The 14,233-nt window shown below is 51.7% G+C and overlaps 1 protein-coding gene across 5 annotated transcripts in view; it reads right to left on the reverse strand.

Moving 5' to 3' along the window:
- EXOC6B (exocyst complex component 6B) overlaps positions 1-14,233 on the reverse strand; it is a 368,403-nt gene that overhangs the window by 119,251 nt on the left and 234,919 nt on the right. For 3 of the 5 annotated variants that reach the window (XM_075420229.1, XM_075420230.1, XM_075420226.1), the window contains 2 exons: positions 13,448-13,627; positions 6,990-7,019 (listed from right to left, as the gene is read on the reverse strand). In XM_075420229.1, the coding sequence (XP_075276344.1) occupies positions 6,990-7,019; positions 13,448-13,627 (210 nt within the window). The remainder of the gene's footprint in view (positions 1-6,989; positions 7,020-13,447; positions 13,628-14,233) is intronic. The other 2 variants (XM_075420231.1, XM_075420228.1) reach the window with 1 other exon arrangement.

Genomic DNA, 14,233 nt, shown 5'->3' on the forward strand with positions numbered 1-14,233 from the left:
TTTATTATTTTTTGTTTTAAATAGGAGGGACTGGAGCATCTCTCCTACGAGGAAAGGCTGAGGGAGCTGGGCTTGTTCAGCCTGGAGAAGACAAGGCTGAGAGGGGACCTTCGAAATGCCTCTAAATATCTGCAGGGTGGGGGTCAGGAGGATGGGGCCAGACTCTTTCCAGTGATGCCCAGTGACAGGACAAGGGGCAACGGGCACAAACTGAAGCCGAGGAAGCTCCAGCTGAAGATAAGGAAGAACTTCTTCCCTGTGAGGGTGACGGAGCCCTGGCCCAGGCTGCCCAGGGAGGCTGTGGAGTCTCCTTCTCTGGAGATATTCCAGACCCGCCTGGACGCGGTGCTGTGCAGCCTGCTGTGGGTGACCCTGCTTGGGCAGGGGGTTGGGCTGGGTGACCCCCAGAGGTCCCTTCCAACCCCGGCCATGCTGGGATTCTGGGATGCTGTGTGAAGGAAAGGGAGAGGGTGGGGAAGGGAAGCACCTCAGGACGCAGCTGTTAGGAGGGAGCAGGGGGCAGTTTCTCTGCAGCCTTACAGAAGGCCACACAAAGGCACCACGGAGCAGGGGTCCTTCTGCAGGAGCTCAGCAGATTGCAGCCAAGCTGGGAAGCTGCTGAGGGTTTGCGGTTTTTTTTTGTATACATATGCAAAAAACGCCAAGGAAATAGAAGATTCCAAGATCCGCGTCCTTCTCCTTGCACACCATCCAAACGCTTGGCAGGATATTTTTAATTAACCGGAAAAGTCTGCGGCATGGAAACAGTTGCGTGCGGAGCCTGGCGCACGCGAAACGAGCAGCGCCTGGGCTGGAGCATCCAGCTGCTGCCTGGTCTCCTGAGACGCTCCAGAGATCTGCGCAAGGACCTTCGCGCTGGACACGGGTGGGAAAGCACTCCTCTCAGTCCAGGTCAGGTGTAGGACAGCGTTATGCTTTGAGCAATGCCAGGCATGAGTTGCTTTCTCCTTCTTAGCCACTTGATGTAACTGCAGATGCTCTCATAAATCATGTAAGCATCCGACCCCGACTCTCCCACCAAGCTGGAGGTTCAGCCCGTGGCATCAAACTCTCGTTCTGAATTTGCTGCCTTCTGCTTTCTTCACATGACCTGCTTTTCAAACACTAAAAGATAAAGAAGTCTCATCCAACTGCTCTCCAAACACTCCACGCTGTTACGACCACATGCCAGGAGGTGCAGGGGCCAGCGGGGAAGCAGCTACCAAAACCCACGCAGAATCCTAAATACACAGACAGAGAACTTCATAGAATCACAGAATCATTAAGGTTGGAAAAGACCTCCAAGATCATCAAGTCCAACCGTCAACCCAACTCCACCATGTCTGCTAAACCATGTCCCCAAGTGCCACATCTACATGGTTTTTGAACACCTCCAAGGATGGGGACTCCACCACCTCCCTGGGCAGCCTGGTCCAATGCTTTATCACTCCTCAGGTGAAGAATGCTTCCTAATATCCAACCTAAACCTCTCTTGGTGCAACTTGAGGCCATTGCCTCTCATCCTATCGCTGGTTACCTGGGAGAAGAGACCAACCCCCACCTCGCTACAACCTCCATTCAGGCAGTTGTAGAGAGCGAGAAGGTCCCCCCCTCAGCCTCCTCTTCTCCAGACTGAACAGCCCCAGCTCCCTCAGCTGCTCCTCAGCAGACTTGTTCTCCCCTCCCCACCTCGCTGCCCTTCTCTGGACACGCTCCAGCCCCTCAATGTCCAAGAAGGAGTGAGGGGTCCAAAATGAGGGGCCCAAAACCGAACACGCGATTCGACCAACCCCCGCCTCACTAAAACCTCCTTTCAGGCAGTTGCAGAGAGCGTCACGACAGCTCACGCCGCTGTTCCTTCCCCCAGAAGGTATCTTCACGGCGTGGCTCGACACCCCTGGCTGGGCAGCAGCAGGGAACCCTAAACCAAACTGTACAAACCTTGGGCTTCTTACTTGCCACGGTGGCAGTTTGGCAGCCTCCCCTCAGCACTATATTATTATTTTTTTAATATTTCAATGCGTTTCAGAGCAAACACTGAAAGCAGACGCAAGCAGCAGAGCGAGAAAGGAGGGTGCTGCAGATCTGCTGCAACCCCAGGGAGCGGACGGTGACCCATGGACCTGCCGGGTGGGCTCAGGCGTGGTCACCACTTGGGTCTCCACCAAGATCATGGACCTCCGAAAACAAGACACCGAGACCCTGCAAGAAGAGGTGGCAAGGGAAAAACGTGGTGCTCCAACAGCGGAGGCATCTCAGCCTGCAAAGCAATTAAACCCATAAATAACCTGCATTTAATGAGTCTCCCTACGAACACGGGCAGCAGGAAGCAGCTCTAATTTTTCTCAGTCCTGTTTGTGCCTCCGAACGCGGAGCGAGGTTCTCTCTCCCCGGTCCCCGTGTCCGTGGCCGGAGACTTTCCGAGTTGCTTGACGCAAAGCAGAGCCGTGGCCCGACCGTGATCGGAGCGCGCGGCTCCACGACTGGAACGAACGAGAAAAAAAAAAAAAATAAATGGCATATTTCACCCTCCTCTTTTGTGGCTTTTATTTTCTTTTGTATTCGCTTTGGGAATAACATTCTTTCCATTGGGAAGAGCCTGATTTTCCATTAAATACAAAGCAGCTGCCATTTTGGAAACAAAAAGTTGATTAAATACAGATTTTTTTGTTTTTCCCCTAATGTACGAAGAGCTAGAACCACGTTTCTTTCTGCTGATCTACCAGGGCAAAGCATCTGCTAATTACGGCAGAAGGAAGACTTAAAGAGAGTGAACTGAACTGATTTATCTTTGCTATATAATTTTATACTTATAATTTGATGTTATAAATTAAAGGGGAAGGATCTCGAGGCGTGGAGCGGAGCACGCCTCACTCATCCTCGCGGCAGAGCCCTCCGGCACGCTGACCCCGAGGGCTCCTCACCCTTTGCACACACGGGGATGCTCCAGATTCCCCCTTACGCAGACTCCTGCTCGCCGAGCTGCCGGAGGAAGGGTCTCGGCGTGCTGCCGTGACGTACGGCCGCCTGGTGGAAACGCAACTAACGCACGACTTCAGGCCCAGATGTTGAACAGACTGGAAAAAAGGATGAGCTCAAAACAACAAAAAAAAACCCCCAAAACACCCACCCACTGCATTTCCACTCCACGAGCCACCAACGCCCAAGTCGGGAGATATTTTCTTTCCCAAGCAGAACTGATCACTGAGTGACCAACACAAGCAGCATATGAAACTCCAGCTCATTTTACGTTTGTCCAAAATCTAACTCATAATTTCTTGTTTTATAGAATCATAGAATGGTTTGGGTTGGAAGGGACCTTAAAGATCATCCGGTTCCAACCCCCCTGCCATGAGCAGGGACATCTTCCACTAGACCAGGTTGCTCAGAGCTCCATCAAACCCGGCCTTGAACCCTGCCAGGGAGGGGGCAGCCACAGCTTCTCTGGGCAACCTGGGCCAGGGTTTCACCACCCTCATGGTTTTTCAATATTGAGACTTTATAGCTGAAAAACAGAGAGGAAAAAAAAAGATGTATGGTGATAGATGCAGAAATTATCATTATCTTGTTTTTTAATTAACTGTTGGGCTCTCCTTAGTTATTGGTGTTCACGAAACACAATGAGGAAAGACCACAGTGATCAGGAGAATTCCATAAGGATCTGAACTTCTAAATGCTCCTCTTGCTCTCTTGCCATTGCATCTAAGCAAGGCTGCAAGATGTAGGGAGAAGACACCTCTGTGTAAAGGCACCCCTACGATGGCCATGAAACGACGTGTCCTTAACTGCAGCCACTTCAACCATACCAGCAGCACTCAACTGCACTTGTGGCTATCGGCTCTGAATGCTGGGCACCAGCTCCCAACGCCTCTCTGTGCAACCTCAGTTCCAGTGCCCTCTGCACGGGGACCCCAAAGGACATTGCACTTGAAAGCTGAGCTACTCTAGGGCAGGGGGATGTCTCCTCCCACGGTGAGCTAAAAGAAGATAACCTGAGCTTTTGGAAGCAGATGTGGTGTCCATTGACATTCATAGAATTGTTAAGGTTGGAAAAGACCTCCAAGATCATCAAGTCCAACCATCAACCCAATACCACCATGCCTGCTAAACTATGTCCCGAAGTGCAATATCTACACGTTCTTTGAACTCCTCCAGGGATGGGGACTCCACCACTGACCTGGGCAGCCTGGTCCAACGTCTGACCACTCTTTCAGTGAATAAATTTTTCCTAATATCCAATCTGAACCTCCCCTGACGCAACTTGAGGCCATTGACTCTCGTCCTATCGCTGGTTACCTGGGAGAAGAGACCAACCCCCACCTCACTACACCCTCCTGTCAGGGAGCTGTAGAGAGTGAGCAGTTCTCCACTCAGCCTCCTCTTCTCCAGACTGAACAGACCCAGCTCCCTCAGCCGCTCCTCATCAGACTTGTTCTCCAGACCCTCCACCAGCCTTGCTGCCCTGCTCTGGACATGCTCCTTTGCACGTTCACAACGTAAGAGAAGACTCACAAGCTTTCAGGTTGCCAGTGGATGAAATAAGAGGAAAGTATATAGTTGCAAACACTACTGTTTCACTTAAATTTGAGAATAAGTTGGAAAAAAACCCCCACACTTTCACTTCTGTCAGGGTGTTTGGAAGGCACACGCTGGGGCTCTGGCGCGGGAGGCGGCAGGTATGTTTGAATTCCTTCTGCTGAGGATGGATTTTCAGCTGCCAAGTTCCCCCTACCGCACATCTGATTCTTTGTGTACGTACGTGCACGCAGAAGTAAGCACAAAACAGCTCTGCACATCGAAGTTTGTAAAATAAAACTCCAAGCCAATCACGCCAAGGTGACTACACAAAGGGAAGCAAAACCTCGGGACGCGTGCACGCCCTGGTTCAAAGCAATTATGGCACCGGGCATTTTAGCTCCAATTCATTTTTAAAGCGCTGAAAGCAGACGAGAAACCATGTAATTACCAGATAACTTGGCTTACCCAGATTGGAGTTCACTAGCGCTCCCGGGTTAACCAGAGGTCAGCCTTCTCCCGAGCCAACCAAGCCAAATCCACCGTCTCTGAATGCTTTGCTCCTCGCCAGTCCCCAGCCCAGCTTCTCCCCACCAAGGCACCCTCATCGTCAGGTGCCCAACCTCCAGGGCAAGCTGCTCCGAGCAACCCTCCGAGAGACTCGGATCATCTCTGGAGAGCAGAGGAAGCCCCCCGAGGGCCATACAGGGAGGGTTTGGGATGCTGCTTACGCCCTATCCATGTCTGCATCCCAGGCAACTCATTTTTTTTTAACGTGAGTCTGGGTCTACAACACCAAGGAACCTCCAGGATCAGCCACAGCTGCTTCCCACCGGACACTTTAAACTCCGTTACAATTACCCCTTTGTCCTGCTAATTTGCTCAATCAGATTTTTATTTTCCAATCTCTTTTAGACAGACAGATTAGTGACTTATTTCCACCAGTTCACACAAACTGCCTAGAGAACAGAAAACTAGAGGGGTTAAAAGGAAAATTAGAAGCCGTTGCAGTTAAAAACAAAACCAACTAAGAGCAGGCTGGCGAAGTCCCACCGTATAAAGGGATTACTCCATTCCTGACCCTTTCCAGGGGACCTCCAGGTATTATTTTTCATTGATTTACCTTAATGAAACTAATGCACCCCTCTCCATAGGAAGCTGACTCCGTAGCTGTCTAGGCACTGGATTCAATTAAAGAAATAAATACGCCTGCCTTCGAAATGGTTGAAAGTCTTGGAAAAACCAGCGGCAACACCACTTCTTGCATCTGTCTCTCTTCGGGTACGCCCTAAGGACACCACGTAGGATGCTCGACATCCAACCCCGCTCCTGGAAACCCGCAGCGGCAGGGGGATGCCCGAAGCCTCCCCGCCTGCTCCCCGGCAGCTCCCGCCGCCCCACCAGCAGCCCAGCCAGGGCTTTGATGGAAGCTGGCCTCAAATTGCTTTCACGAGGCTCTTTCTTTCCAGAAGCTGGCGTTGATTTGAGACCTCGGTGTTGACTTAGAAACCCCCAGGTGCCCAGAGCCTGCAAATACTCAAGGCTTAGCTAGGCTCGGTTTCCAGGAAAAGGGGTACAAGCGTCCGACCGCGGCGTGAAATATCAATACCACCACGGCAGCTCAGCGTTAACACGGCGAGCGGGGGGGTTACGGGTGGAAAAGCAGAAGCTGGGGTGGAGGCTACGCCTCGGTGCTGGCCGCATCGCACATCACACGACCGCCACGGGCTTTGCTCGCGCGTGCCTTGGCTTGCAGACACGGGAACGGAGGAAACGAGGGAGCTCGAGAGCACTTGGTTTGCGAGCGACGCGCGGAAACGCCACAGCTTTGTCTCCCGCGCACGAAACAAGCAGAAATGACGACCGTTAGAGGCGTGCGTTGAACCAGGAGGCAGGTCCGAAAGGTCTCCTTCGCTTTCGTTGGGCTAATTGCCTTAATCCAAATAGGGAGGTAGCAAAGATCAAGAACCCATGCCATTTTTTGGATAAAATCCTATTCTGCCACTCCAGCCGGAGGGAAGGCTTAGCGGTCCAAGCCCCAGGTCAGAGCACTTAGCCCAGGAGGAACATCGGGCTGAAATCCCCATGGGGGATTTGTCTCAACACAACAGAGGGGTTTTGCAAAGATCTTTTCTCTTTCAAGCAGAGGCTGAAGATCCTATCGTGCTTTCCCTAGCTCCTTCCCCTGGCTCCCCACACATTTAGGGATGCACTGGGGATAAAAGGAGCCAGTTAAATGCGATGATGTGCTCTAAAAGCAACAATTTAGCAAAGCTACTGCATTGTGGGTGACCTGTCTGGAAAGAAACCCTTTCCCCTTGTCTCTTATTTATCTTCTTGATTTAAACTTCTACTCCATCTTTTCCTTTCCTCCCTTCCGAGACTCAGGACCTTTCCTGGGTCAACTCACCCTCTAACATTTGAGGTGCGAGCAGAGCAGACCAAAGGCGCACAACACGCAGTCTTGTACTCACCGACATGGTAGAGTGGACATCTACATCCCCCTACAGAGGACAACACAGGGAGTTTAAAAGTCAAATGCAGAAGAGAGCAAAGCAGCAGCGAGAAAGGCAGAGAGGTTCTCATCGGTCATCGCCCGCGGGCGCCTACAACCCACCAACGCCCCAACCCAGGCACCGGCTGCTCCGCAGTTGGTAGAGTATTAAAAAAGCAAAATACGGGTTCCTTGCACGTGGTCTAAGGAGGATGAGGAGCAAATCAAAGTACCACAAGACCAGTTTTACTGCTCTTAAGTACGGTCTGCAAGTCGACATCCACGTGCCTCAGCTGCCCCACCTGTAAGATGGAGGTGATGGAGGTCCAACCCCAACAGCAGGGATCAGCTCAAGCAAAACTTGTTCAGCTCTTCCGAGGGCACGGGGACGTTCTTTGAACACAGACAGGACTTGTGTAAATCCACAGAGGGTGTCTTTGGTGCTCACAGGATGTTTTCATGATGCTATTTTCCACTTGGGTCCCTCTCAATGTGGTCAAGGCTGCGGCTGGTGCGAAGTTCAAGGCATTTTACTCCCATGCACAGTGCCTTGCCTTTTAAAATATTACAGAGGGCTTTTTAAATAAAAACATAGGTAAATGTTCTCTTTCAGAAGAAAATCAGCGCTTCCAAAGCTCTTTCTACCAAAGCAAGAGCTGCCGTGGCCGTATTTATTTGCAACTGGGAAGAGTAATGCCAAGATGGTGAACGAGGCAAAAAACACTGCAGGCAGCGCGGCCGTGGCACTCGCACGGCCCCAGCTGAAATCTGTGCCTGCCATCTGGCAAAAATAAGCACAAAAGGAAGAAAAAAAAATAAAAAAACCCAACCCACCCAACCCCAAGTCCCCTCTGCAGAGAGCTGAGGCCGAACTGCTCAGGCCGGCAGAGGTTCGAGTTTGCTCAATCGCTGAAAGATCGCTTCCCCTTCCCGGGTCAGCATCACCTCTTGACCCGCCCCGATCACCTTCCAAAGGAGGTTATCGAGATACAAGACTAACAGAGGATTAAAGGAAACTGGAAATAAAAACAAAGCAGCCCCCCCTCTCCCCCCCCCCCCAGCTCGGCTCCCCTCCCCCAAGCGAACACCCTCGCTCCGTGAAGCCGGCACTCGCCGTGGGTGCTGACACAACCCTCCGTCTCCGAGAGGCTTAACGTCAACAAATCAGCGTGTTTGGAGTAGCCCTGTCAATGCGATTTACATTAACTTGTCTAACAAGAAATGTTTTTACAATCAGCCATCAAAGACAAAAGGCTTTTTCAGTCATTCTTTTAAAAGTATTATGCTGGAAATGTTCATTTTTGAGGCCGTGGCCCTTTACTTGCTGAGAACCAGAAACCACTTTTCCCCCCCTCAAAATTTTCTAAGTTTTTTTTTTTTTTTTCCTTAAAAAAAAAACCTGTTTTCTTTTAAAGGAGGCCCGAGCATCCCATGGTAATAAGCTCAGCAGCAGCAGCAACCGACTCTCCCTGGTTAACGGAGGAAGAGGGCAGCCTTGAAGCCAAATGTTAATTCTGCTTTGATTTCCACCGGCGCGTTCTTTGCTTTGAGACATTCTAGGCACATAGCGGAGGATTTTCAAATCGTGGCTCGAAACCACCATGAAAATTTCATGCAGCAGTGGTATGCACCAAAACCCCGTCAACTTCACCATGAACTTTTCCTCCCTCCCGGCACACGCTGCACCCACCGGCGTGCCCTTCGCAGCCTGCTTCCCGAAGTAAAGCTGGAAGAAGCAAACCGATTCCAGGGATTCCTCATATCAAGTGGTTTCCACCGTCTCCCACAATGTCTGCTCTGATGCTCTAAAGGAAAAATCAGGGACTGCAATTCCTGCTTGAACTCTAGAGAAAGTGGAGGCTCCCTGTGCCACTCCATGAGCTGGGGGTAGCTTTGGGCTGGGCGATTTCAGTTCTGGGCTCCCCAGTTCAAGAAAGGTGAGGAGCTACTGGAGAGAGTCCAGCGGAGGGCTACGAGGATGAGGAGGGGACTGGAGCATCTCTGCTGCGAGGAGAGGCTGAGGGAGCTGGGCTTGTTCAGCCTGGAGAAGACAAGGCTGAGAGGGGACCTTCGAAATGCCTCTAAATATCTGCAGGGTGGGGGTCAGGAGGACGGGGCCAGACTCTTTCCAGTGGTGCCCAGCGACAGGACAAGGGGCAACGGGCACAAACTGAAGCAGAGAAAGTTCCAGCTGACCATGAGGAAGAACTTCTTCCCTCTGAGGGTGACGGAGCCCTGGCCCAGGCTGCCCAGGGAGGCTGTGGAGTCTCCTTCTCTGGAGATATTCCAGCCCCGCCTGGCCGCGGTGCTGTGCAGCCTGCTGTGGGTGACCCTGCTTGGGCACGGGGTTGGGCTGGGTGACCCACAGAGGTCCCTGCCAACCCCGGCCATGCTGGGATTCTGTGACTCTGTGATTTTTCCTGCTGGAGCAGGGGGTTGGACCAGAAGACCTGCTTGTCCAGCGAGATGGTTGATGCCCCATCCCTGGAAACACTCCAGGCTAGGTTGGACGGGGCTCTGAGCAACCTGATCCAGTTGAAGATGTCCCTTCTCACTGCATGGGGGTTGGGCTAGACGGCCTTTAAAGGCCCCTTCCCACCCAAAACGTTCTATGATTCTGTGGCCTCCATAGGTCCGTTCCAACCACAACCATTCTGGGATTCCCCCCAGTACACACAGGAAAAGATCAGCCTCATGTATCCAAAATGGGAAACACAAAGCCTAATCCCCAAATCTTGACTCAGAGTCGCCTTTTAGCTCGCTCAGCATCTCCACCCCTCTTCACCCCCTCTCCGAAACGTTGACTTGAGTCAAGCGGACCCTTCAAGGCCATCTGACCTGCCCTGCAGCCAGCTGGAGCCTTGACCCCAGCGAGGTTTCCTGCAGAGGAGCAGCCTTGTCCGAGGCAATGGGATTACTCACACCCGTCAAGTTAAGGAGCCACCTGCATTTTTGCAGGCTCAGGACTTTCGGCTCCGTTCTGTTACAGGACAGCGCTTTTTGTTGGTGTAATTTTAGCCCAGTAACTGCCGACATGCCCGGGCTGAGTTTCTTTGATCAGCAGGTGAAGGCTTTTCTCGGTGTAATTACTGTCGTGACAAAAGGCAGGTGAGCAGCTCAGCTACTGCCACTTACTCATCTCCTGAGGCTGCCACTCGTTTTTTCCAAAAAACTCTGCAAGTTCCAGTGCCAGGAGAATGCTTTGTGGTTTTTAAAAACTGTATAAATTCAACACGAAGGTACCCAGTTATCAGCTCTGGAGGATTCGGGCATTTCCAAACCATCAAGGGACAGGAGGACAGGAGGGGACAGCGTTGCACGGAGTCCACTTCGAGGAACGAGAAGGCACTCCAAGGACACCTCATCCAAGGATGGTGTGCAGTCACTTGCTCTTCTTCTTGAGCTACTGGCAGTGTGGAGATCCTATAATTCACAGCTGGACCAGGCTGCAAACCCATGTCACGCAGGGCAGCACCTCCTCTTACTGCTGTGGTGCTAACGATTTGGGCTGGATCTGGACCAGCAGTACACAAACAGCCCTACCTTGCCACTAGCAACCCTGCAATCGCCTCTTTAAATTATAATTCACCCTTTTAGAAGATAGTTCCTTGCCCCCTCGAACCCCTCTTGCTCTTTCCTTTCACAGCTGAAGCTCAGCCCACATTTTTGGTGCTTTCACAAACACCTCCATCTTTTTTCCGCATTGCTTTAGACCGATGTGGGTTTTGACACACATTAAATTTCAATTAGCAAAGTGCAGAAATTTCAATGTGTTTCTCAATAAGCCACTGGAAAAAGGCCCTTGAACCCTACCAGAACGAACCAGCAGAGACACCAAAGGAGCTGGGTGCCCTTTAGATGTACCCTGATTCTTCCCAACTTGTGCTCACCCACCGCTGCCTGCAAGGGTACCGGGGACCCGTCAGCCATGTTCAGTGATGGCATCTTCACAGCACTCCTCTAAAGGAAGAAACCCCCATGTATATAAAAAAATTCCCCAACCTACACCTCCTACAAACCACTGAACCCGATCTCCAGCTTCACAAACCAGATGGCAATGCTTTCAAGATAAGGTGCTGCACTGTGAATGCCAACAATCTTCTCCTCAGCTGGGTCCTTTCTAATCCAGTTCTGGAAGAGAAAAGGCTGCTTCGATCTCTCTTGGTCCTTCTTAGACCAATTAGCTGTCCTTCCAGTCTCCAAAACAATTCTGACTCACTCAAAAAGGAAACATTAAGGAAGATAAATCGCTCTAGGTCCATCTCATAAATCATTGTAGGCATCTCTCCACATCCTGATCTCTCCTGCCAGCCATGCTTCATGCTCCGGTGCAGAGACCAATCTCCCTGTCAAATTCCATTACCTGCTTGCGTAAGTACTCCCAGTATGATTTGTGGAAGCGGTCTCCAGGAGATTACCCACCCCAGTGCAGGCACATCTCCTTTTTCAAGGAGAAAACCAGCAGCTGAGGAATCCAGCCATCTCCAGGCTCCTCCTGACCCCAGAGTACCCCCACCCCATGGGTTCCTGCGTGGCCACCAGCCACGCTGCTCAGGGTTGCTAATGGAGGGGACATTTTGGCAATGAACCTGGCCTGAACAAGAAGATGGATGAAAGCCATCCCAACCTCCTTGCACAGGAGGCAACACCTTATCTAGCAGGTTGTTCCAGTGACAACAGAGCCAAGAAAGCACCTGCTCCTCAACAACACCTCCAGGTACGGAGAACCGGCAAAGCCACTTTCACTTCTCTTTTGGTGGCTTCTCCTTCCACAGCAAATCAGTCCTGACTTCCATCCTGCTACCAGACCCTCCTGCTGTGCTAGAGAGACAAGAGCCCTGCAGAAGGCTGAAACATCTGGGGGTTGTAATGTCTCCTACAATGGCTCTGGAGGGCTTGAACATCCTTTGGGCGAGCAATCGCAGTGGCACAAACCACCGGGCTGGAGCAAAGGAACTGCCCCCGTGCACGATCAGTCTTTTCTTTCTGTTCATACCCAAACTCGTGGAAGGTGCTCAGTGTGTGCCGGTGCACCGTGACCCTGGGCACCCACTAACAAGAAACAAGTAACGGTCCAGCAAAGAAGGACTGGAAAGTGCCCCTGTTGCCAAGAAGGCCAATGGGATCCTGGGGTGCATCAAGAGGAGTGTGGGCAGCAGGGCGAGGGAGGTTCTTCTGCCCCTCTGCTCTGCCCTGGGGAGGCCCTATCTGGAGTCCTGTGTCCAGTGCTGGGCTCCCCACTTCAAGAAAGATGAGGAGCTACTGGAGAGAGTCCAGCGGAGGGCTACGAGGATGAGGAGGGGACTGGAGCATCTCTCCTACGAGGAAAGGCTGAGGGAGCTGGGCTTGTTCAGCCTGGAGAAGAGAAGGCTGAGAGGGGACCTTAGAAATGCCTCTAAATATCTGCAGGGTGGGTGTCAGGAGGACGGGGCCAGACTCTTCCCAGTGGTGCCCAGCGACAGGACAAGGGGCAACGGGCACAAACTGAAGCAGAGGAAGCTCCAGCAGAAGATGAGGAAGAACTTCTTCCCTCTGAGGGTGCTGGAGCCCTGGCCCAGGCTGCCCAGGGAGGCTGTGGAGTCTCCTTCTCTGGAGATATTCCAGCCCCGCCTGGCCGCGGTGCTGTGCAGCCTGCTGTGGGTGACCCTGCTTGGGCAGGGGGCTGGGTTGGGTGACCCACAGAGGTCCCTGCCAACCCCTGCCATGCTGGGATTCTGTGAAATTGGTTTTAGGGCAAACAGAGTGTTTGGTGGATTTGTTATTCCAAAATACCTGTTGACCGAAGATACTCTTAAGTATATATCCACACAGCTCAGAATAAACCTTATTTCAAGGAAAAAAAAGCTGCTTGAGCAAAAATGAAACTCCCTGATGTTTCTATTTTTCCGGGACGCTACTCAGCCAACTGCAAAAAACACCATAAAATACATTTTTTGATTGCAATAACAGCATAAACACAGTCATATTTTAGACAGCAGAGAAAAGAAAGGAACACATGCTGCCTTCCAACAGAGCAATATTTTGATGTAAGGCATCCAGTGACTTCACCGACATTTGGAAATGTATTGGCAGTTCAAATAACAGACACTCTTATACCAGGATCTCTTGGAAAAATTCTTGAAAGTCCACTAAGCTGAAAGTTAACGTATCTAAAATATAGATGGCTCATGAATTATGATCCTACATGGTGGACAGTGGTACTTCCCTCACTCATGTACAAGTAGATCTGCAAATACTCGGGGAGACTCTCGCTGAAGCCCAGCTTCTGGTAACACGTCAAACAGCTTCCCTGATAAATAGATTTATTATTTCATAACACTCAAAGGTACGAGGCCCCAGTTCCATCACACTCCATAATGACTGAGTTCCAACGGTGCTGCGGGATGTCCGTGCGCTCCCCGGACCAAAAAAGAAACCAAATTGATGGAGGTCGCTTACCGGGAGGTGGGTGAACACAGCAAACGTGCTGCGGAGAAAGCCAATGAGATCGACAAGGTAGTCGCTGGCCTTGCTGCCCGGCTCCACGGCCGTCCAGTCGTAGTCCGCCAGCTGCAAGAACTGGTCTATCTTCTGGTTGAGGTTGGTGTAAATCTCCTCCTCGGCAGCATGGCGGGCGTCCTGGGAAACAAGACCACGTTACAGGGGATGGAGTCTCCATACCGCACGTCTACACAAGTAACAGGACAGGGGGTTGACCCAACCTTTAGCCCTCAAGGTAGCACAAGACAAAGCGCCTGTAGGCAACGGGGCTAGCGTGGCTTCAGGTTAGCTCAGACTGGTGGGACATGTGCCACCAGGTCAGTGGTAGGCAAGATCTAGCTGGTGTCTGCCTCCGATGCACCCTGGGGACCAGGAGGACAAATCTAGTGCAGGATGGGAGAGAGACTGGAGAGGAACGTCCCATATGGAAAAACGTTGAGAGCTACCCAAATGTGTGGAGGTATGGGGTGCAGGAGGGCCCCAGCGGAGCCCTCCACCAGAGTAAGGGTAGGAAAACTCACCCTTAGGCCAAATACATAGACCATGCCAGAAGGGACAACGAAAAGACTTCCCTGGGGACACAGGTCCTTTGTCTTCTGCTGAGTTATCCCAAGGGCAAGCCTGACCTAACCAATTCCCTGCTGCTGCTCGAGTCCTCAGCGCTGTTCCCATCTCCTGCTCTCCAGCCACAGGCCACAATTCAGACACCCCACAGCTGACCCAACTACGGCCTTATGATTTCAC

The sequence above is a fragment of the Opisthocomus hoazin genome, chromosome 5 (genome assembly GCF_030867145.1).
Source record: "Opisthocomus hoazin isolate bOpiHoa1 chromosome 5, bOpiHoa1.hap1, whole genome shotgun sequence".
Lineage (NCBI taxonomy): Eukaryota > Metazoa > Chordata > Aves > Opisthocomiformes > Opisthocomidae > Opisthocomus > Opisthocomus hoazin.